This window comes from Falco biarmicus, chromosome 11, assembly GCF_023638135.1.
Source record: "Falco biarmicus isolate bFalBia1 chromosome 11, bFalBia1.pri, whole genome shotgun sequence".
NCBI lineage: Eukaryota > Metazoa > Chordata > Aves > Falconiformes > Falconidae > Falco > Falco biarmicus.
The window spans coordinates 23,191,565-23,216,180 of NC_079298.1; the positions used below are offsets into that span (position 1 = coordinate 23,191,565).

General features: G+C 39.9%; 1 protein-coding gene across 1 annotated transcript in view; it reads right to left on the minus strand.

Annotated features, from left to right (window-relative positions):
• Positions 1-24,227, minus strand: part of DPYD (dihydropyrimidine dehydrogenase) — a 367,004-nt gene extending 342,777 nt beyond the window's left edge. Inside the window, exons 1-2 of the mRNA XM_056356052.1 lie at positions 24,084-24,227; positions 3,060-3,170 (exon numbers count right to left, since the gene is read on the minus strand). Of these exons, the coding sequence (XP_056212027.1) occupies positions 3,060-3,170; positions 24,084-24,122 (150 nt within the window). The 5' untranslated portion in view covers positions 24,123-24,227. The remainder of the gene's footprint in view (positions 1-3,059; positions 3,171-24,083) is intronic.
• Between the last annotated feature and the right edge of the window lie 389 nt (positions 24,228-24,616).

A 24,616-nucleotide genomic window follows, 5' to 3' on the forward strand; every position in this document is an offset into this window, starting at 1 on the left:
GTAAATAACCAATAGCACTCATCAAAAGTATAATTGAAACTTCCTTAAGGAGAATGTTTTTCCAATGCTGAGGAAAGATATTGACACTCATTTTCTACTTCAAAACTCATTTAATGGGCAGCGCAAAGTGTCTCAGAGCAAACTAGGAGTTAAAATTTCACTTGTGTAATTATTTTGAGGAAATATGTAAGTCTGCCATCTGGAAGTGTATTAGACATTACAAAGTCACTGTGTGCATGCCTCAGCAGATGCAGCTTTTGTTCAGAGTTTTGAGGGCTGCTAATTTAATTAGTTTTGTATTTTCATACTCCCACCTTCCCTCCAACAGTAATTCTGCAAAGGCAGCGTCCGTACAGCTTTAAAAGAATCCAAAGCTAAAAGCTAAATTCAGATTTTAAGGAAATGCAAACAAGCATACTTCCTATGGACCTTGACCTGTTCATTACCTGGCCTCAACTTTACTGTCAATGGCTTTTTAGACCCTAATACAAAATTGTGCGCAATGTATCCTTTTCCACATTAGCTTTCTTGTTTTAGAAAGGCTAGGAAAAGATTCTATCATTTTGTTTAATTTGTTTATTAAAACCACTCAACAACAATGATTTCAAGAATGTAAGAAGTCTCTCATTTCTTCCTAATGCCTTTTATGTAATGGGATACCAGACAAATGTTTAGGTTTGATTTCTTCAGTCTTGGAGGTCTTGTTCTGCCACAGTAGTAAGCTACGTGATAAATCTTGCACAGTAAAAGTAAGCTACATATTTCTGAGTAAAGAAAACTTTGTCAGTTCTAAAAATTACAACCATTACTGGTCTAGAAATAAGGACTACCCCTTTACAGTTTCTAGTATTTTACATTTATCAGAACTTGCAAACTAAACAACGTGACACTTCTACCAAATAATTCATAATATACAGTATAAGAACTCGCTGTGATAATGGTGGTATGTTCCAGCTGTATCTATTTGCTTGTCTCTTAACCTTTAACCCTGTAAGTTGCAACACATGACAGTGTGTCAGTCTGTCACAGATCTCCATGCAGTAATGCAGAACTATAAAATCAAGTTGTTTATTAGATTGTAAACCTATGCCAAAACAACATCCTGCAACATCTGACATTCAAAAGAAAATCCATCTACATCGCACAAGCTAGCAATGAACCCAAAATCAATGCTGTTTGCACAGCCCAAGAAGTTCAGACCTCAGGGATGCAAGAACATTTCAGATACTACGAGGTACGCACACACAACTATGTGAAGGAACACAGGAAGAGAGACAATTTCTAGAAAGCTATGTACTTCCACAATTAAATGCAAAACCTCAACTATCAAATATTTTATGAATAAACTGAATGCAAAAAACCAAACACGGCTGATACGTGGAGAAGCTCAGAGATAAGCAAGTGACCTTAAACCCTAGAAGCTTTCAAAAATGTGTGTTAACACACTCGGTAGGAAGATTTATATATATATAAGTGTATGCTATATTTTGAAGTTTAACTAGGATAATTTATATTGGAACAGCTAATCAGGTTACAGATACCTACCTGCCCTGCTGCATGGATACCTGAGCTTCTCAACAAACAGCTTCTGAAACAGAGGAGTTTACAGCCCAGTGTTGATTTTAGGTCACCTGAAAACGTAACGTAAACTGCAGCTGTCCAGGAGCAGCTTGCTGAGCAGCTCAACTATCTGTGCAGCAGGAACAGACATTTGTGGGCAATAACTGCATCAGACATGCCAAAATAATCATCCCTGTTCACAAACAGAAACTTGTCGTGTACATTAAATTCTGGTTATTACAACATTATTAAGCCAATAAATAAAATAAGAAAATAGGAATATTCGCTACAGTAAAGAGACAGATTCTTATAATCAATGCTATAAAACAGGAAAACTATTGTAGAATATAGTTGAAATGCTAAGGATACCCTGGGTTGGTGCTCCTCCCAGCAAGTATTTGTGGGTCACACTGGATTTTGAGAAACTGAGAAGCTTGGAGGGGGGGGGGGTTCGTTTGTGTTTTGGTTTGGTTTTATTTTTTTTATTATTATAAACTACTATCAGCTTTCAAACCTGAATTTTCCTACTTAGTGGGAGAAAGTGTTTTGATGACACTATCAAAAGACAGCATAACATTATACCCATAAGGGAAATAGTTTGCAGATATAGTACTCTACCTAAAAGACTTCTGAATTTAGAGGATTATCTAAGAGAATCTGCAGGAAGACAGTAAAACCACTACAAACCTTCTAATCAGATGAGAGATCAAAGAGACAACAAAGTCTGATAGGATGAGATGAATATCACACTGAGACTAAGAATCTGAATACCTAGAGAGGAAATTATATCTAATGGCAGAAATATTGAAGAACACAGACAGTTTCTAATGAAAAAATATTTATTCTTAAACCACCTATTTCCTGAAAAATGCAATGCACAAAATTTAAAATCCAGAGCCATGTTTTAATCTAAGCTTTATATATTTATATATAACATATATACATAGGGCCATCTATATATAGTACACGTATAGGTCGATACATATATATAAAAAAATATGTAAAACATAAGTACAGATGATGGGTTCCCCCAGTTCTATACTGGAACAAAACTACCTTTAACAGTCTTTAAAAGGATAGCTAAGTGCTGCTCTACCCGGTGTTACTCTTGGAAAACAGAAAGGAAAGGAGCAAGTGGCAGAAGAGGCAGCTGATGCTGGCTACCCAGGGAGAGCGGCTCTGCGAGGCACGGGAAGTGGTGAGCCAGCTGTGATACTGCATGACACTTGAGACTGATCACACTCCATTACAAAAGGGGAAAAAGTTGCATCAGAGACTTACTAAATCACCAAAAAGGAAAAAGGTACGGCATGTACTGGGTTCTGAAAAGTAAACAGCAGATCACAAAGTAACTGCATTTACAGGAACAGAACTAGGAGCCAAATTCGGCTACTGAACAACACAGGAAACTCACATTTGAATTTCTCACACAACTAACAGCCTCAATGACTTATTGCATGTTCCAAAATAGTAAGCCCAAAAAATAAACGTGCACTTACTGAACAGCTTTTGTCAGAATTCCTTTTCCATTGCTTCTTGACTTGTTTCTTTGCTGCAGTTGAATGAAGAGTTGCATGCGTCTGTTTTCGGGGATTTAAAGCCAGAATGTTCTGTAGAAAGAGAATGTAAAATATTAAAATATAGATAAAATTTCAAAAAAAGTTCAAAGCCTCTTAAAATCGCACCTCACAGTTACAGTGATACGCAAAACTAACAATTACTCCCCATTGTAGCCCAACTTGATAGTAATTTGCTTAAGATTTGTACTTTCCATACTACTTAAGAGTATGAATATTTAGACATTTCTTGGACTGTTAGAAAACAGAATTATATTTAGTGGCCATGATAATGTTTTCCATTCCCGGATGGTTGTTATGTACAGCATACAGAAACACATAATTCTGCCTCATCGTATCACTCCAAGTAACACTTGTAAAGCAAAACAAGCAAAAAATTTTTACAATATAGGGGTTGTATTGTTTGCACCAAAGAGAGCAACTCAAATCAAATTAGCTTATTGGAACTCAAGCTCTTTTTTAAAATCAGACAAATGACAGGTTTCCATAGCAAAACTGACCTCATTTAATTCAAGGGGTGAGAGCAAACAGTGTGCAAATGACAGATCCAGACGTGGGTCTGTGATAGAGAACCAAAACTGTCATATTCTTGGTTGTAACTCCTGGAATCGGTTTTGTAAGTTTTCCTTTAATAAAACTTGACTTTAGCACTATACTATTCCACTGTGGTGAACAGGGTGTGCTTATTCTGTTACTGTATGTCAAAGATGTGCGAGACTGACTTACAGAAATGGAGACTGAACATGATGAGTATGATAGGGCTATCAATACTCTATCAGGATGCTTCCTTATTTTAAAAGTCTGCCTGAGTGGGTGATAATGTTGGAGAAGTATTCTCTTGTATTAAGATTTTATTGTGCTGATGTTTGTGGGGACTTTTGGGGTTTCTTTTTAAATGCAAAGGGTTCACTTTCTAATCAACTATTTCACGTTTGACTCTGGACTGATCAGTAATCCATTTTTCCCACAAAACAGAAGTCCCACTTACTTGCAAAGTTTACCTGCAAATAACAACATAGCCCAATACAGCAACATGTAGATTGGCTAAGGCACAAAGAAACAAAAAAGTGGGGTGCAATATTAAAAAATGTATAGACTAGATAGCAGCCTACATGCTGCTGACTTTCAGGAAGAGTTAGAGGATGTTATTAGATGTGCCTCTGCAATTCCAGCAGTAAAGACTCTGCTCCATTTCTGGGTGTTCCCCAGCTGAGTACCTCAGGCAAGATGTGGCAACCAAACGCATTCAGTGGCAGTTTATGCTAATTTATTTCATTCTTAATTAAAACAGAGCAGGGACATTCACATAAGGGATGTCACTTACAGCATCTCAGTTGCTACTTTGATTTCTCAAGATGATCAAACTCAACTGTCAGAGCACATCTGACTCATTGGTGACAGGATGCTGAGTGCCCAAATCACCCAAACTGGGCAGTAGGGTCCTGAATCAGATGTACACTTTAGCAAAACTTTGCCTACTCTCTTTTGTAATTGTTTAATGCAGTACCCTTGGCCATGAATATTATAATTATTTTAGCAAACTGAAATGAATTGCAAATTTCTAGTAATAAACTGTAACAGATGTACTCCACTGGGTACAGCACCAGTTGGTTTAAAACATGGAACAAATGGTGGGGCAAGCCAAGGACGGAAGAATCCCCATATGTTTGCTCCTGTTGGAATTCTGCAGCAGGAACATGGCTCCAAGCGCAACAGTTGCAGAAATCCAAAAGGACTATGTAGAGCAGCATGTCCCAGAATTAAATCTGAAATAAAACTGGCACATAACATACTAAATCACACATACAATGCAAAAATTGCTTATATTCCCACTACCTAAATAATATACTCTCTGCCTAAATCTTGGATTGCTGACCAAGGTGGCTGTCCTACCTAGAGGTCTCTGGTGTTTAAGAACTACTCAGAAGTTAACTGCCTAAATGGGAAAGCAACGTAAATGCTTTTGGGTCTGTTAAACTGTCGGAATGGAAAATTAGTGAGGGTGCTTTCTTCTTATTCATTTCAGTTCCCTGGCTGATTTTCCACAGCTTATGGCTAGTCAGACATTTAGTAAATTTAACAAATAAATTCAGGTAGGTCAGCCAGTAAGTGGAAAATTACCGAGTAGAAAATTCTAGGAGTGTTGCAACTAACACTTAATGTGTGCACCCAGCTAAACAAAACTAAACCACCCTGGACAATCAAGAAAGGAATCCTGAAACTCCAAACCTCTCAAACACACTAGCCATCTGACCAAAGGGGCAGCTCATTGGTGAGGAGAATTATTTGAGCATCTGTAATCTTGCTTGCCCCAATCCCATGCTTATTCTGCTACATAAATTCTCATTCTTGCCAGATGAGCTGTTGTTTGATCTCTCCAGATGTTGAAAGGGCACGAATCAAGCTCCCCAATGGAGGATGTGGGTACATAATACATCACTTTTCAGAATACTACGACCTTTGGATTTCACATTAAGATCCTATTTGTATAGTAATGGCAAATCCATGAATTATATATTTTGTGGTTTACACAAATGGGCACATTTATTTCATTAAAAATAAAGTAGATATAAATCCACTATCATTAATGGCTGCAAAGCAGAATACAATGCTGCTGTATTTTTTTAGAAATCTATGTACTATGTTGATGGAGAAAGAAACAGGGCTGAGTAAGTACACAGAAGTAAATTCAGCCCATGTTGAGTACACACTTGTGGTACAGCCACACAACATGAATAGTAGAGTTAAGCTTGAAGCTTTGCACAACACCAATCATTATGGGTGCCACTAAAGTATTATACTTTCTTTCACTATTTCCATAGATTAATCTGAAGACTTCGCTTTGGGAAGAAAGCCAAGTGGTCTGTCTCTACATGACACAACTCAATATATATTGCAGATGACTCCCTCAAATAAAACTATCTTAAGGAATTCCATTAATAACAACCCATAACAATTATTTTTTTCATGTATTTTAAAAGACAAAGATTATCATAAGCTAAAAAAATACTAAAGAATGGCTTAATTCCCTAATACATCCTGTTCTAGAAGGAAACATATTCATTATAACTAATATATATTGATTCAGGTTGCAAGTATCCTAAAATGCTATAAACTACTCATATGTAATGTACATTGAGAATGACTAGCATGTATAAGTGATCACTACAGTTTTTAAATTTTGAGCATTTAGTGATAAATGGTTATGTTGATCTGTGCCAACACAATAACGTAGCTTCTGAGAATAAACTTGCCATAAGCTATTCATTAGATGTTTATTGCTCAGCTTCTACTTTAAAGGCTATGATTAAGAAGTCTACACAAAAAATACTAGCTCTAATCTTCACTATCATCTATTAATGAAAAGGCTGTAAAAGTTTTAAAACAGCATGTTATATTACAGTGAGTAATTTGAATTAATATTACTCCCAATAAGTGATTTCAAGGCAGTCATTCAGGATAGACAAGTTCTGCAGTTAGGAATCCTGTTTGTGATACAGCATTTTCAGGTAAATCAAGACAGGTTTGCCACATGCTCTGCAGCGATCCAACATAAACTTCTGGCATAGAAATTTCATTTCATTTTTAATTTCATTAAAAGTGTCACACCCATTTTATTCCCACCTCATAAAGCCACCCTTTTAGTTGAAATCATAGGAAGCCATTACAATTAAATCTTATTTTTAATTAAATGCATATTCACCAAAATAAAATATAGTTACGGAAGCACTGTGGTTATTAGGAATGCTCCAACACCATCGGGGGGGGGGGGGGGGGCAGGGGAGGGCAGAGAGGAGGAGAGGGGATGACATTAAGAAAAAAAGTACAATTTACATCATAGGTGGGACTGCAGTAACTTCAAGGCAGTTGTCAAAAAGTCCTGCTACTCCAGCATTGTCTTTGTAAAACATACCACCTTACTCCGAATTTTTAAAGCTTTTCTTTAAATCATTAAGTTGTTGTTTTGGGTTGGGTTTTTTTTGGGGGGGGGAGGAACAGGGAGAGAAAAAAGCCAAAGTAACAGCCTTAGCAAGGTGTCCTTGTAATGTTACGTTATAATAATAAAGTTACATGGACCTTATCTCTCATTTGAAAAAGGAAATTTGGTAAAATTACAATATTTAAGAATACTCTGCTTCTGGAAGAACTCCTACTGAAACCAATGAGTTGCACCAGGACTATTTAGTCCTTAGTAATCCTCATCTTTGTTACTGGTAATTCAAAGCGAGAGTAAGGATCAGAAAAACCCTTTTCAGGCTCTGTCACAGGTTGCAGTATTAAAATTCTATCAGCTTCTTAATAAGACAAAGTAGTAATTTCCTCTTTTCGTGGATTCTATCCACCTTCTCTAGCTTGTTGAGGAAGTTTGTTATGAACGGCCCCAAAATATCATCTGAAATTCACCACAGATGAATACACATACAGCTGCAATGAAGCTGCTGAAAATGCAACTGTTCACATGCAGACTGTGATTATGGGCATAAAATGTGGTCCCATGTGTTATTTGCTTTGTTTCTTCAGACAGCACATTTACCTAGCCCAGCCCCTACAATACACAGGTTATATCCTGGTTTACTCCAGTTGCTTCACAGAGCATCCTCAGCTAACTCTTTCTTATATATCAATTAAAATTCAGGAGTAGGCTAAGCATGCTAGGGAATGCATGTGGAGAGCAATTTAACCCACCCTATTCCATTAATCTACCCAATTTCCTTAAAAAGAGTTGCAATCTCCCTCACAGCAAGCACCATTAAACGTATTGCAAGATACATATGTTCACCAAATGAACATAATGAGAACATATTTATTTTTTCGAAGAGTAATGAGCATACTAAACAATTAATTTCAAAGCTATGCAAGTGTTAATTCATTGACAGAAACAAGTAGCTAGGGTTTTTCCCCTGATATTTTATAGTATAACTAAACACGAAACTAATGTTATTATTGTTAGTCAGTCAAAGACCAAAGAACCCAAGCTAGAAGTATTTGTTTTCATGAGATTAGCTGACCCAGAATAATGAGTGTTGTTTAAAAATCATGTCAGTTAAGATAAAAATTACTAAGGCATGAACTGTTTCTACTAATATCTTTTTTGAATTGCCTAGTTCGCATTTTACTTCTTTCATCTGCTCTGCCTTTTGGAAAGCTGCATGAAGCACTAACAGTTAGATGCAGCACTTCAAACACCATGTGAAGTCCCTAACTATTACAAGTGGAAGTTTCATTACCAAATAAGCAAGAGCAAGATCTAGTCCTAGGAGAGTTTGTTAGACTGAAAGATAAACAAGATTTCAAAACATAAGTATCTATGATTTCATGTCTTCCAGAAGCTAGCTCTGTGTTATTTTTTATTATTGAAACAATATGGGAAAGCGTGGATTCCTCCCTTATGCTTACGTATGATAGAATATCTCATAAACTGACACTTGTGTCAAATGTGTATTTCCTTACTCAAGATCTGAACTAATGAGAATCTTTACAATTTACATAACTTGGCTGATCATACATCTTAGGAATTTATCCAAAAATTTCAAAAAGACTGCTTTCACAGTAGTTCAGGCCTGGATTAATTGTGAGGTGATGAAGGCCCAAGAAAGCTTGATGACATGTGAAATGACCACAGATTCAGAGGAATAACGTGGTCAGCCTTTGGAGAACCCAACTCTAGAACCAGAAAGGATCCCAGACAACATGGGACTCAGAAGAGAAACCCTAAAGAATTATTTTTGTATATTACCAGATAGGTTTTCTGTTACTGACACAAACAGCTGCACATGTGAGCAAAGTCATAAGCTGACTGGAAAGTCCTTTATATTACGGTATATCGTAGTGTGACAAACCGCAACCTTGTTATCTCTCTCAACAAGGATAAACTCTCTGGGTGACCCTCTGTGTCCATGCCTGAGAACCAGCAATTTACATCATTATGATATCTTCAAACCAGTGTCCTCAAGGTCCAGAGAGCTGAAAGATGGCGCGCCACTTCCACAGGGAGACAGCCAGCCTGTGACTGGGAAACATGCCTCCCATGGGACTGGGGCCACGAGGCTCAGGGGACTGCGGCCTGACCCTGAATCTTGGGACACATGTGGGCAGCCGGGGGCAGCTCAAACGCACCTGGGAAAAGATTCAACTTTTAACCACAAGACTTTTTTCTTCTCTGAGCCACACAAGCTCAGTGTCTCCAAAAAGAGCAAGAACTTGAAGGCCAATGGATGAACTTGTGGTCAGCATGTTCTAGCTGTGAACTGACAGGTCAATGCCTTTAGCATAGCACCTATGTACATCTTCATCTTTACATTTCCACATCACTTTAGATTTCCCCTTAAAACAGACTGCATGTGTATCAGAACACCTTTCCAGCTTCTTGCACTCCTTACACAGCCACTAATACTTAGTGACAAATAAAACTATTCTTTATCCTGTAATAATACCACTGCATACTGGTATCCTAGAGGTGTAGTCTTAGACCCATTACAGGATCCTTAGAAAGTGGGTTTTCCAGAACAGTTTTACCACTTCAGATTTTCATGGTCCTCTAATTTCCCTGCAGTATGTAAATACTGTCTCTTAACAAAACGAGCAGTTTTCTAAATCACTCCCACAAAAGTCAGGAAAGTCTTACTTAGGAATATGTCTATATTAACAAAAGCGTGGTATATATACCTCAGGCACCTTTGTTACATAAGCAAAGTTAATGCATTACAGATAAACAAAGTAGTAAAATTATACAAACCTAAACAGTTTACTTAATTTTGTTGGTAGGTAAACTTCCAGACCAAGAGCTTCATTCCTCTACTTCAGCAATGCATTTATGCTAGGTATTACTGTAAATTATAAAAGGTTTATTAAAATAGAAAACAAAAAGTGTTACTTCCTCTATTGGAAGAGCTCCAGGTGGAAAACTGTGCTGCTGGAAACTCTGCATGCTGCCTCCTCGACACAACTAATCTCTGCAGAGTGCCTTGACCCTCACAGGGAAAACTAAGCAATTACTCACCCTCCGCACTTAACTTTTAAGCATCCAAGTACTATCGCAGCATTCTGTGAATTATTCACATATTTAACACAAGCACGTATACATTAAATGCAACACAGCTCAAAGCAGGCTAAAACTCCACTGTACCATAAAATAAAGTTGTGAGATCGGAGGCTTCTCCAGGAACACCCTACTCTGTGATGAGATCACATTTTTCACACTATAAAAAATACATTACATCAAAAGCTATTAGCATTAACACGGCAAATTCAGAGAAGGCATAGCTGAGCACAGCTCTCATGGATTTACTCAAAGTCGCATTCACTATTACCATATTCATTTTGCTGACTAAAATATTAATTAATTTATGGCCTTTAAAAATGGAAGAGTTTAAAATTTGGTGCAGCTATCCGTCTACATCTACATTTAACAATTTAATACATTTTCTGACTAATTGGACAGTCTTAAATCATTCAACCAATTGGCTAAGTGCAAAAAAACCTGAGCAATTCACATCACAGCCTTGATTCCTAGCTTCACGGCTGTTGTTACTTTAAAACTAAGCACGTGCATGGTCTCCACAGTCTGTGAAACCCACTACACTCAGAGTTACCTTTACAAATCACAGCTTAAAGCTTCAGAAAATATTTAGGTTTACATCACAGGTATAAGAGAAGTTTTTGGTTTCCTCACTATAATATTTACCTATGCCTCGACTGCTTGTGCATCAAATTGCTCTGTTATATGAGGAATACTAAATAACATTTGTAACTGCTCACTCACATGGAGAATCATTTAATGAATATCTCACAGCAAAAAGGATAATTATCATACACATACGTTTACATCTCACTTCTATTTTCTGCAAGAAGACAAACAGATTGAAAGAGAAATCATGCTCAGTTGCCTTTGGAAATAAACTTAGTGCCAAAACCAAAAATATGCCATTGTATACCCATAATGGAACCTCCCAACAGAACCCTCAATAGCGGGTGTTTGCTTAACCAAAACCCAAACTTGCATTAGAAACATGTCAGTTAATGAAAAGTGAATGCTCTACTGACTTTTGATCACAGGAGGGAAATTAGCATTAAAAGTTATCACTGCTTTAAGTTTAATCATTGGCAAAATCAGCAGAACTAATTTTAGCTGAGCAAAGCAATGTTCTGAAAACTTTGTTAAAAGGTGATTTTCAAAGTCCAGTAAATGAACCTGAAATGCAAGGATGAAAACAACAATATACATCCAAAAGATCTAGTACATTCAGTGCTCGAAACACGTGAACATTTGTATTTGTTCCAAGAACATGCCAACTATCTATTAGTACTGATATTCTAAATCTGTTGCAACATTAAGCAACAAGTAAACTTACCTATGTACAACTAATGTGCAAACTTGTACAAAAGTTTCAGTAGCAACTGTTTAATACACTGATAAAATACAAAACTGACAATGGAACTACTGGTTTTCTAGTAACTTTGCGTATACATCAGAGCATCCTAATAAAAAAAAAGGGGGGGGGGGGTGAACAGCATGTAGAAAGAAAATAGAAATGTGAAGGATTTGTTAATGGTACGCTATAAACAGTAAGGGTTTGATATGTGAAGTCTCATATGAAAATATTAAAAGTTTGATAGTTGAAAAACTAACACAGCCTATTTTCAAGCAAGAAAATTTGACAGCCAATGCAAGTAAGGCAAGAGGAAACTTGCAGATTTTTCCTTTTCCTTTTAACATGTCATTGCCTTCTTTTGCAGCACACAGTGATCCTATGTTGACACCTTTAAGCAAAGGAACATGACATTCCGTAAATATGTAATACCACGTTATAGATGACAACGGAACATACATCGATTACGGGGAATACAAAGCAATTCCTTGGAGTTCTTTGTCCTTATTCAACAGTTTTGATTGTTAAATGTTATTGACATTAAACACTGCTGAATGTGTGGGCTGGAGGCAGAGGTGATGCTCTTAAAAAAATAGGATAAACAGATTAAGTTGCCCAATCTAAAAACATGCCAGCAAACGTTTGGATTCTGATCTATCATACTTTGTCACATGCTTATACAGAAAACTTGTTTTTAAAATACTTTATAAAGGGTGTTGTATGCAGTGGTATTATTTTCCAACTCTTTTACTTATTAAGCCAAATTGCATTTCTGCTATGAGACCTTTGAACAGAGAAGAATCATTATTTTTATCATTTGTAAGGTTTTCTAAAAATATAGTTAAGTATTTCTCCTATAAACATACTGTAATGATTCTAAAACCTTGGATTACAAGCTGCAGAAAAATTTAAGTATTGGACTTTTGCAAAAACAAAATTCCCATCTTGCTGACAGAACACAGCTCTTTCCTAGACTACAAGACACAAGACCACAAAGCTGTGATTCCATTAGAATGGAAATATTAACAAACACTTGTTTCAACTCAGCATCCCCTGGTTTCTGATTTGGTATGAGCAGGAACAAATACTGCAGAGTAACAGGAACAGCTTTAACAGAAGTGACACTATTTAGTACACTAGAAATAATGCAAAGGAAGAGTACCCAGGTAAGTGTTGTATAAGTGCTTTAGCCATCTTCCTGTTCTCCTCCACCTGATAGCTTCAGAAACACGCCAGAAGAACCAACAATTCAATGTGGATTTGGTCTTTACTTCCTTCAGCTTGACCTCAGGTCAGCTCTTCTTTCAACTATTATTCACTCACTTTTCCTGAGCAAATGGCTACATTCAGACACCAGGTAAGTTATTTAAGTGAGGCAGGTGACTCACTCCAGAAGTGGAAGTTACATGCCCAATTCAGCTTCCTCTTACAACAACTGACGAAGGGATTCACAGCTGCCAACATGCCAAGCAGGACACCCCAGCTGGGTGTGACAAAACACTGAATCGTTAAGAAGTACACAACCACAACAGTTGTTCTCTCTCACTGTCCTGGACTTACACACCAACTGACAGCCTTTGCACAAGCATTCCTCTAGGATGAAGGTTCTCAGCCTGAAACTCTACCTGAGTTTAAACACTTAACTATACTCAAATAAATGAGTTTCCTAGCTTCCATTTGAAACAGCCGGGAAAAGGGGGGAAGAGTCACAGGAAATGACAAGAGCAGTCCCTTGTGCATGGAGTCACCCTGGAATGACAGGACCTCCATCCCCACATTCCTGCCTTCCACTGACCTGGGTGGAAGGCAAACCTGAATGAAGCTGAGCTGATCAGATGTTCAGCTAAGATTACAAAACGAAATCAGAGAGAAAATATGACAAAAACACTGTTCCTACACCAGAAGAGTTTTCACCCAACTCTCCAGACTGCTTTTAACTTTTTCATTAAAGGCTCATTAATTAAGTGCACAGAGAACACTATGCTGGGAGTTAAAAATGAACTAACTTTGCTTTTGTGCTAAATACTTCCTGGGGCTCCTAAATCAATCAGTCTTATCTCCTCACCTGGTGCTAAGGTTTGGCAGCATGCAAGCTACTCTGCTTTACTTAAGAACAAATACTCTACAATCTTCTGAAAACTATTTCTTATTATACCCTAACAAAGAGGAACTGGTCCCTCAGCATCAACAGTATTGGTTACTGCTGACATATTACTCAGACAGTAGTTTTTTTGAGAAGCGATAATATTTTCATTTTTTCTGTTCTGTATTAATTTCATTTCTGAACTTTATCACCAGCGTTCTAGAATAGCTTCTGTTATGGTTATCTTGTTTGATTATTTTTTTCCTCCCAACTCTTTTGTCACTCTCTTGCTTCCATCTGTTTTGAAGAGCTAAATTTTGCATTTTCAATTGGTACTGAAAAAAGGTCAATATTAAGCACAGCTTTAAAATGGAAGCAGAATAAGTCTGGGAACCACCTCTAATCTCCCATCTCATGTTCCTGCCACTAGCATGTCCACGCGACCACACATAAGTATGTGAGTGGATTTGCACAAGCTTACTTCATCCCTCAGACGCTAAAGACTGCCAAGATTAACAGGGAGGGAGGTACACCTCTAGCACTGATGAACAAATTTATTAAGGCTGAAATCAGATCTTGCATTCACCTGTAGTTATATTCCAAAATATTACATCACACATGATACTCTGCACACAGATCCTCACACCAATTATCGATAATGTTCCTTAAGAGCTAGTACATAGACCTAAAATGGTACACCAAGAGGGACAGCAGGCTTTAATTTCATCAGTACTAAATCAAAGCCAAATCTGGTACCCATTCCTGTTTTCGCTCTGAGCAGTAAGACATGGAGTACTTCTTCAATACTGATTCAATTTACAATTAAGAGTTTTCCTAAATGCAATGATTACACCCAATCTCACAAACCTCCTTTTTAACCTTAACATGTGACATAATATGAAAACTGCTGACACAAATAATTGACTGCTTTACTATAAAGAACACTTAAAATTATTTTTAAAATGCCTCATAAATCCACATCGTCTACTTTATTGATTTCAGAAAAGTTCCTTTTATTTCCATAGCAATATTCCATGATCTAAGCACTTAAAAAAACAAAAAAAAAAAATCACTTCTCAGTTTTAACTGTCAACGAAATATGCTTCATTTCAAAGATATCAAGAAATTATCACTATTCACTTTCAATACAAAGCCTCTTACATTTCAGCTGTCATTTTCAAAAAATCATACTGAAAATAGTGTTTCTAAGCAGAGTTCAGTTGCAGTGTAATAAGTAATAATTTCATCAATTAGCAGTATTCAGCATCCACTGAGAGTTCTCTCACTATTATTTTATTCATAGAGTCCTTTGTGGAAGTAGCATACTAAAAAGATCCATTTATCCTTCAAGGTTTTTCATAAATGTGTCATACATCTTAGAAAACAATTGGTTATTATTCTCACTCAATCTAAATAACTATAATAACTTCCAGGTGTAAAACCTCTTTTTATACTTCCAATCTTCTTTACTCACATTATGGGTCTACATTTTTAATAACCTATTCTAACACTTCTACCTACTTTCACACATGCATTCTGGAGTTTTGCATGGATGCTAGACATGCCCGGATGGCAGGGTAGTCAGCTTATTGTTAAGAGCAGAATAGAATTGGGTTTCATAGAATGCCCTTCACAATCAAAGCAAAAACAAGCATTTTATAATGAGCTAGATGCTAGTATAGATGCTAAACAGTGCAGTGGCTGTAAAGGAAAATGCTGTGATTGTTAAATTCAGCAACAGCTTGCTTGCAACATCTATTTTATTTCTCCTTTCCTCTGGCTCCCTCCACATATTTATCAGTCTGTTCCTCATCACGCAGAAGGACATGTCCTGCCTCTGTTCTTTCATCTCAAGAATAAAAAGGGCTCCCTTCAGAGCACAATATTATAATTCCTTAATCAACTAACAGAAATACAATTGGGCAGCATGAGGACCTCTCTCAAGGCAGGGTAGTGAGCTCAGTGCAGACCATACAGCACAACCACAGATCCCCATCTTAATAAACATTAGCCCAATTTTCAGTGATGCACCTCCTACTCAGCAGCCTGCTTCATTCTCTCCAAGTTGGTCCAACGTTTTGTCGACCAAGAAAACCCTGGCCACAACAGTTCATTCCAACAGAAGTTGTTTTGATTTAAATAAGGCTTCTCAGAGCACAGCTAAAACAAATCACAACAAAGAACCAAGGAAAGCATGCAAAAATCTATTAATAAATAAAGTAGGTACCACAACAACCTATCTGAAAATAGCACACAGTCCAAACTCAGTAATAAATATAAACCTAATGGCACTGCACTTATGACTAATACTTGAAAGAAGTGCATCACTAGGAAGATATTAACTAATATCAAACTTTCAAAGCATCTTACAATTTTTCCACCTCATTTCTACATTCTCAAAGTGGTATGCACAGGTACATCTATTAAAACAATGGCATACACTGGCAAGATGTCTAAATCAGACAGTTTGGCTGCCTGGACACTTCTGTCTTTAATTACATATATAATTGTTTTTGAACCTGAAATTAAAATGTCAGAATGCACCATGATTGCCTTTAACTGATGACTACCATCCCATCTAAATGGAAATATTTAGATTCATCACCTAGATATTTTTTTAATTAGCTTTCAAATGAAGTCACAGGCAAGCATGTCTGCCTTCTCCCATTTGCACTGTTGGTGTCAAGTTGAACTGGAAAGGCCAACCATTTCAATGAACCAAAATAAACGTAATTTTAAGGTCAAGTCACTTGTAACACTTCAGGCAGCAAATGTCACACTGAAAATAAAACTGAACCTTGGCTTAAGCAAAGATGAAAGGTTTGGCATTTCAAGGACTTCATTGTGTTTATCACTTTAAATTTACAAATAAAGTACCAGCACCACATATATTAACATTTATGATATTAATAAAGGTTTCTGAAACTATATGTATAAATACTGGAAGCATTATTAAAAACAAAATACTTTTACAGGTGGGCTGTAAATTTCAAATGTAAATTTCAACCCTAATTTCAAATGGTGAAGTCTCTGTAAGACCTAACAACACTTAAAATTCCACATTTGCTTTGTGACGCATCTCTGACCACAGTAAGAGACCAGATGTTTCATAAGGTCTAAGCATTTTGACAGAGGGCAGAACTGAAATTGCCCAACTCAGTCCACAGCATAAGAAAACATGGATGTTGAAAAGTGGGTTATTTTGTTTGTTCTGAGACTACACATCAAAGGTAAGGGTGTATTTCTCCCCCTCTCCAGCCTGAGCAACGTGACCCAAGCACTGGCCATCTAAGGCTGACAGTCTTATCGGACAGAGTAAATCACCCCCCATCACTCACAATGCACGCTAACACACTGACATCCTAGGGAACCAAAACATCTCATGGCTTTGACTAAGACCTACCACTCTTTAAAGTGGGACCTCCATTTATCCTAAGCTTTCACAAACATACTTATGGGTTTGATACAGACATGCTAGTCATCTAGGTGATGCATTTCCAAGGGGAATAAACCCCTCTTCTGTTGTAAGGCTGTTAGGGAAGGTTACACAATGATTTCTGAGCTGTCTTGAGGACAGAGTACTTATCAGAATTGCTTCGTGAATAGATTCTTGCATTCTTCCTACTTGCAAGGAAAACTGGATCCTCTTCGTGTCAATCTAGGCTGACTATGGTGATTCTACTAAAATTTATCTGTCCCAATTTGACCTGGATATATCTGATTTTTTTATATTTACATTTTGAATTATGGCATTGCATTTAAACTGCATAGACCAAGATGACAAAATGTCCACCAAGTTCTGTGTAGCCGATCTCTGTTGGCACATTTCAGAAACTGATGCTCTGCACATGTAAAGATGTCAGAGATTTTTGCTGTGTTGATCATTGAGAAGAATTCTGCCCTTAGTATACAAATGACAGCAAATGAAAAAGAAAAGATTTTGGATAAGATGCCCACACAAATGTCACCCTCTGAGCTTCTGATAAGACATTTATGACCAAGGTTTTCCTAATCCTAAATGTTTGATTTCTTTGCCAAATCACATACTTGCCGAAGTCTCAAATAAAGGCACAAATCCTGCTCTTCTCAAAGGCAACGTCACAGAGCAAGGAGCAGAGTGTGTACATCAGCATTGTACTGATGAAATAAAAAAAGGAATAGAAATCATATGCTAATAAGAGGAGGGAGGTTGCCTGGCAACCAGGGAGGGAGAGAAAGCAGTTTTTGATTTGAACTCTGTGCTGTCAAAGGGTTAGCGTAGCCAGAACAAACAGGACACGTTCAATCCAGCTTGTCTGCACCCACCAGGAATTTCAGCTTTTCTCAACATTTTAAGTAGAAGTGTGTTCCCAACTCAGAGCCAGCTACATCTGTGTTCCCTGGGTCATTTTACTAAAACTGGCAAAATGGCATAGGATAGGATGGACAGCAGATTTTTTAAAAACGTCCATTTGAAAAGCAGGAGCACATGCCTTTGGGTAGCTCAAACTGCATCGTGCATGTAGCCTGGCTGGGACAGACAGCCGTGCAACCTTGGGTCCAAGCAAATCCCAGTTCATCAGATACAGCCACAGCCACACCTCACTCAGCTGCACTGAAAACTGCAAATTCTGCCCTGCTGCTAAAACCACACTCTTCAAATGCCTCTCAAAAGACTGCCCTGCACCACTGCACTCGTCACATCTGATGGGCAAAAACCTGCCTTACAGATCTCTCAGCTTCCTATATCAACGTGTAATTTTACTTTCTTAAAAGATGTAACACTCAGCAGAGGAAAGAATAAAATTCAAGTCCAATCTAAAATATAAAATGATCATGAAATCCATTTACAACATTTCCATTTATGAAATCCATAACAACAAGGAAAATTAATTTCAGTTCCTTCTTGTTTTCAGAGTCGGTAATTGCAATGGCAACTCTTAAGTCCCAGCCATAAGAAAAGGTGGGAGTAGCAGGTCTTATTTTAAAGACCTTCTTACAAAAACAGTAAAATTTTAAAACTGTAGAAAAAATTTGAAGTTGAATTCATGAGTAACATTAAAACTCAAAAGTCAAAGGAAAATGAAAAGCACGAGTCAGTTTTTCATTTTTCCCAGTATCATTATTTTGGAGGACTGAATTTCAGTGCTACAATTTACCAGACTATCAGCACTGGAGGCAAGATCATACATAACTCTTTGAGCATCAACAGGGTTTGCATGTAGAACATGAAAAGATGAAATGTTTCATACTGAAGACTTTCCTTCCTACTTGCCAGACCAGGTTTTAAACTGATGAGTAAATCATATTGTTCAATTCTCCAAGATAGACATGATAATTGTGGTCTGTAATCTTCCATGAGGTCTTAGTAATCATCCTATAATTGCTGTTCCACTCGGCTAAGAGTTTACTACAACAAATCCACTAAAACATTGAAAAGAGCTTGAGAAATTCATTAAACAAAAATAGCTAAAACAGGAATTTTTGTTTCCTCACTGATTGCTCATTAAATGACCCTAGGAAGACACAGCCATCAATTTGGAACAGCCATCTGATCATCACGGCAAGCTATAAAGCAATAACTTAAAAAAAATTCTATGTATTAAAGCTCTGTTATGGAACTTCAAACAACTAGCAGGTATCTACAACAGAGAGACACTGTTATAATTGGGACTTTTTAAAATAAAAGTTTAGCCTAGATCAAAGAAAGCTAGCTTCAGCTATTTATTCACATAACCTTTGCTTGACAGTTTTGTGAGCCATGCTGACTAGTAGGATTCCCTGCTATCTTGCTGGAGGTTTCCCATGCTTTTACAGTATTCTTTGTTTTTCAATCCTTGCCCTGCTTCCCCCTTTAGAAGACACTAAACTTAGCTCTCAGACATAACTACCTGCAGTCCTCCACTGTTGTGCATTTGTATTGGGAGAAGAATAAGCCTCTCAAGTGAAGTTTGCTTACCTTGCTGTCATAGCCCATGTTTTGTAGCACCCGCTAAGTACATATCCCAGGAAATGAAGAACCATCACTGCTAGCAAATCTGCTACTTTGAGTGGTATGGAAACTGCAGGCTGTACCATAAAGCTTCCTTGAGGCTTAGGGACACTTCCCAGGTAGCTGTTACATGCGGCAAGAAGCATGTTACAAGAAGTCCTGTTCCCCCACCTACCCAACCCAGGAACCAGCTGCAGCCCTTGAGTTCAGGTGTGCGATCTGTACCCTTGATGAGCTGCTCAGCCAGGCTATAACCTCATTCCACCTTCATTAGCAGCCTTCAGAGAGCAGTGTACATCTTGCTGCTGAAAAAACTCGAAACCAACACACACATGCCTATTATGCCATGACGAACTCGCGGAGCCTCCTGTGTCCTCACTAAGGTCAGCACCCAATGGACACAGTCTGGCCCTTAAACATTCCTCGTCACCCTGAAGTTCACATATTTTGTAGAGCTTTTGTCCACAACGGGCAATAGGAACTTATTTATACCTATGTATTGCACCACCACAGAAATAAGAGTACAATGCATGAGAAGCACAACAAATGTTAGCTTTCTAAAGTAAACACCAAATAAAGCTATATGGATGAATTTTATAGCAACTTTTCAAGCAAGAAAATGTGATTTAAGAGCCATCTATACTTTCTAAAGCTAAACGAAGAGAAAGCTTGACACAGTTACAGTGATGATGTTCATGGTATTTTATATGAAAGTGCCTCAAATTTACCCTGGTAATTCTCAGGCAATTCCCAGATTGCTGTTTCAGAACACAGCTCTAGCCCCTTACACCTTTCCTTTCATTCTTGTAAGTCAGGCATCAGTGCTAACATCTGAAAACAGCTGTGACAACATGCTAGGTACGCAGCTGCTGGCCCAGCAAGGAATTACCCATTCATCAACACCCAGCTCCCCTTTAAACATTGGAAATAGATGAGTCAGAAGGAAAGTTTGATCTGTGAAATGCCAATATACTCTCCATCTACTGTAAGAATGATAACGCTGTTTCATTCTAAGTTGGGGGTGTGTGTGTGTTAATTTCCTAACGATGTTTCAGGTTGGAGACAACCGTGTGGCAAAGCATCTCTGCTCTGCTGAGAAGTCCCTACCAAGGAAGGCTGGGAGACCTACTCCCACTACCTGCAGACTGGATGGCAAAGAGCTAGAAAGTATCCACCACTCAAACATGACTGAATGAGATAACTAGAAGGACTGCAGAGAAAGACTGGAATGCAATCAGGAAAACATAGTACACAGAGAAGAACAGTATTAAATAATGTCATTCAAGGTTACGTGATTCTGCATGAACTCAAGAAACTAAGTTAAGATTCTGCTCAGGACTTCACAGTTTTGTCATTCATTAATTTCTGAGTACTTGATCTGACAACTTTCATTCTTTAAAGAACCCTGAGGTTTCCAATAGATAGAATTATATATGGTTTACACACAATAATAGTAAAGAATCAGCTAAAAAAATAGAAGGGGGAAGGCAAAAAAAGGGAAGACTTTATTTCCCAGAGTATCATTGTTAAAGGTCTGTATGAAGCCTGTAAACACTATCTGGAATTTTAATGTACATGTAACACAGTTTCATGTTACAAGTTAGAAAGGGAATGCTGCCCTCACACCTTAGATTTCAAAATTTCTTATAAAGAGAAGAACAGAGAAGCAATAAATAAAAAGCCAAGAGAAGTCCTTGCACCATACATCCAAGGTAGGTATTTTCACCTACAGCAATTCTGGAAGCCTTTTGTTTAGATTTTCTGCACCAATGGAGTGTTCTCAGCACATTTTGATAGAGTTGACCAGATTCAAAAAAAGGCAGTGCTTTCGTTTTGTGGGGTTGGCAGTAGTTTGGGGGTTTGTTTTGGTTTTGGGAGAGAGGGATTGTTGTTGGGTTTTTTGCATCTGTTTGTTGGGGTTTTTAACACTGACATTTTTTGGAGAAGGCCCTACACTTTAATCACAACAGTACTAGTCTTCCACAATTTGGAAAGCTAACTTTTAGAACAAGATTACCTATGCGATTTCTTCATTTTCATGAGTTGGGCTGAAAGATTTGCTCAGGAGCTGAAGCTGCTGGCTAAGCCAACCAAGGGAGATGAGATTCCTCAGGGACAGCGTACTGGAATTTTTCTATTTTTTAAATAACTTTGGGAACTGACTTGTGATTTTAGCTACTTCTGGCACAGATTCTTGGCTCCTCTTTAACCAATAACATCAAGTCTTTTTATCCAGCCTTAACTATCTAAGTAAATGATAAAGTAGTACCGAGACTCCAAAGGTCATATTTAATATTTTAATTATATGAACTATGTTTGAGATGGTAACCACTGAGATAAGTTTCATGAAATCATTCACTCAGTTTCTATACTTTAACAAAGAAAGTGATCAAAACATTCAAGTTTTGTAGCCAGTGTTCATGTTGATAGATCTCTCCACTCAGCAACCAAATTTCTGAGAATATTTATCTACAATGATGTAGGCTTCGCTAATATGCACTTTCCCTACTTCAAAGAAAAAGATAAAATACATTTTTATTGAAAATACACGACTTTTTTCCCTCCAGAAGCAAAATATATATATATTTAAAAAAAAAGAAGAAAAAGAAAAAACCCGAAGTGCTGCAATTAGACTATCAGTAATTATTGATATATTCATCTGGGAGACAAATCATACAGTGACTAAATTTATTCAAACAGATGGGGAAAGGACAATACATTTGGTTAGAGGTAGACAGCCTTGATTTCCTCGCTAATTTCAATGAGTGCTGAAAACAAAAACACAGGAAGATACTGACCAAACTTTCTGGTTTCAGCCTGAGAGTAAAGCAAACATTAGTCTATTTCAAAATCCATCAGTTAATCTTCTAAATCACGCAGTACTCCATACTATTACCAGCACATGATCCTACAATGATATACTGTCCATTGAATCAGTCATACATATCTAGAAATGCAAAACAATGTAATCCCAGAAATATTTCGCATTAAGAATTTGAGGAAAGAACTCAAAAACTTGTACTGCCAAAATCAAACTTTTATAATAGAAAAATAAACTTCACCACTTGAAGAAAAACCCCAGATTGGCTGCTCTGGAAACACTGAGCTGGAAAAAGACAGGCAAGCACCGATTTTATACCGTTGTGCCTCCCTAACTGCCAGGAAGACCTCTACAATAGACCATTCTTCCTGTCCATTCCATGTTGCAGGTCTATCAGAGTATCTAAAAGAGCACTTCTGGTTTCCAGTCATGCTTTGAGCAGCAGCTCAGTTCGGAAAGGGACTGGACACAAGACCTCAAGATGAGCACTGATGACAAAACTCGGTCACAACTGACCTAAAGGTGTATCCAAGCAGCTTCCACGCACGTTTGCATATTATGACTGGGCCTTCAACGAGCTGCAATAGTCCACCCTAAACCTAATATTTTAAACTTCAAGGTACACCGTAGCAAGAAGTCACGTCAGGCTGGAACAAGACTACCAAACTACAGGCTGGTTTATCATCACTCTGTTTTTGCTAGACTCTCCAAGAGTTGAAGCTTACAGCCACGTACAAGGTCCTGTGAAGTGTGGGAGAAGCTACCTTCAGACCCAATCATGCAACTCGGCTACCATCACCAGGAGCTCACCACATCACACCGCACTAGCCTTGGCCCCGCTCTACCACACCTCGGCCTCGCACCAGGCCATGTCCTACAGCTTCTGAGCTCCCAGACCCACCTGCGGCAAGGAGCATCATGCAGGAACACCGAGTGCCACAGGTACTGGAAGCCACTTGAAATAAGGGTGCTACTCCTGCCATCCTGCTCAGCATTCCATACAACTGTTTTACCCCCAAGACACACGGTGCGGCAGGTCAACCCAGCTTGGCCCGCGGTGGGACTGTGCGGGCCCACGGGCAGCGGCGGGCCGCCGGGGCTGAGACCGGGGGCGCTGCAGGAGGCAGCCTGAGGCCCGCGAGGCCGCCCAGGGCCCCCGCAGGCCACGGCCCCCGAGCAGCCCTGCCCCGCTGGAACCCTGCCGGAGCCGGGAGGGACGGACCTCACCGCGGGGGACCGGGCTCGCCGGGTCCCAGCCCTGGACTTCGCCGGCAGGGAGTGACAGGAGGCGGCGAGAAGGGGAGGCGCCGGCGCCGCCTCCCTCACACCCCCGCACACCCACGGCGGTGCGGCGGCCCCGCTCGCCGGGGCGAGGGACGGGGACGCGGGGCGGGAGCCGGAGCGGTGCCTCAGGCCGCCGCCGCTGCCCCGGCGGCCACCCCCGACAAGGGCAGCGGCTGCCCGGGCGGCAGGTCAGCTCCCGGGGCCAGGGCTGGCTCTGCCCGGCCCCACCGGGGCTGCCCGCGGCCGGGAAGCGCAGCGGAGCGAGGCCCCGGACGCCGCCGGCAGGCAGCGGCAACAGCGGCGAGGCACTTCCTAAGGCAGCCAAACTTTGCCGGGCGCTCCCGGCCGGGCGCCGCCGCCGGGCAGAGCCCCCTCCCCGCTAGCGACAGCCGCACGTCCCGGCAGGGCGAGTGGGTACCTCAATGTCCACCGGGTCCCGGCTCAGCACACGAGCCATGCTGTCCGCACCGCCACCGCCTTCCCCCGGCTCCCCGCAGTCCCGGAGTGGAGCGGAGCGGAGCGCGGGAGGAGGCGGAGCCGCCAGCCCGGACAGCAACGCCCAAGTGGGCGGGCGCCCCCCGCGCCGGCCCGGGGCCGGAGCCGAGGCCGCCCCGCCGGGCAGAGCCACGCCGGGCCAGGGGCGGGCGTTCCCGCTGGGCGGCAGCGCTCGCGGCCCAGCACCTCGTCGCGGTCACGGATCGCGCCGCCTTACCTCGGGGCCGCGGCGGGCGTCGGCGGCCACCGAGGGGCGAGGAGGCGGCACGGCAGCAGCCCTCCGCAGGGGTCACGGACCCCATCCCCCGCCGGGAAACGGCCCCTCGGCTGCAGGCCGAGCACGGCGCCGCCGTGGCACTGCCGCTGCCGAAGGGCGGGGGCCCGGCGCCCTGCTTCCCTCGCCGAGGCGCGGTCGGCACGCACGCCGCGGCCTCCAAGGTCACCTGCTGGTGGAAG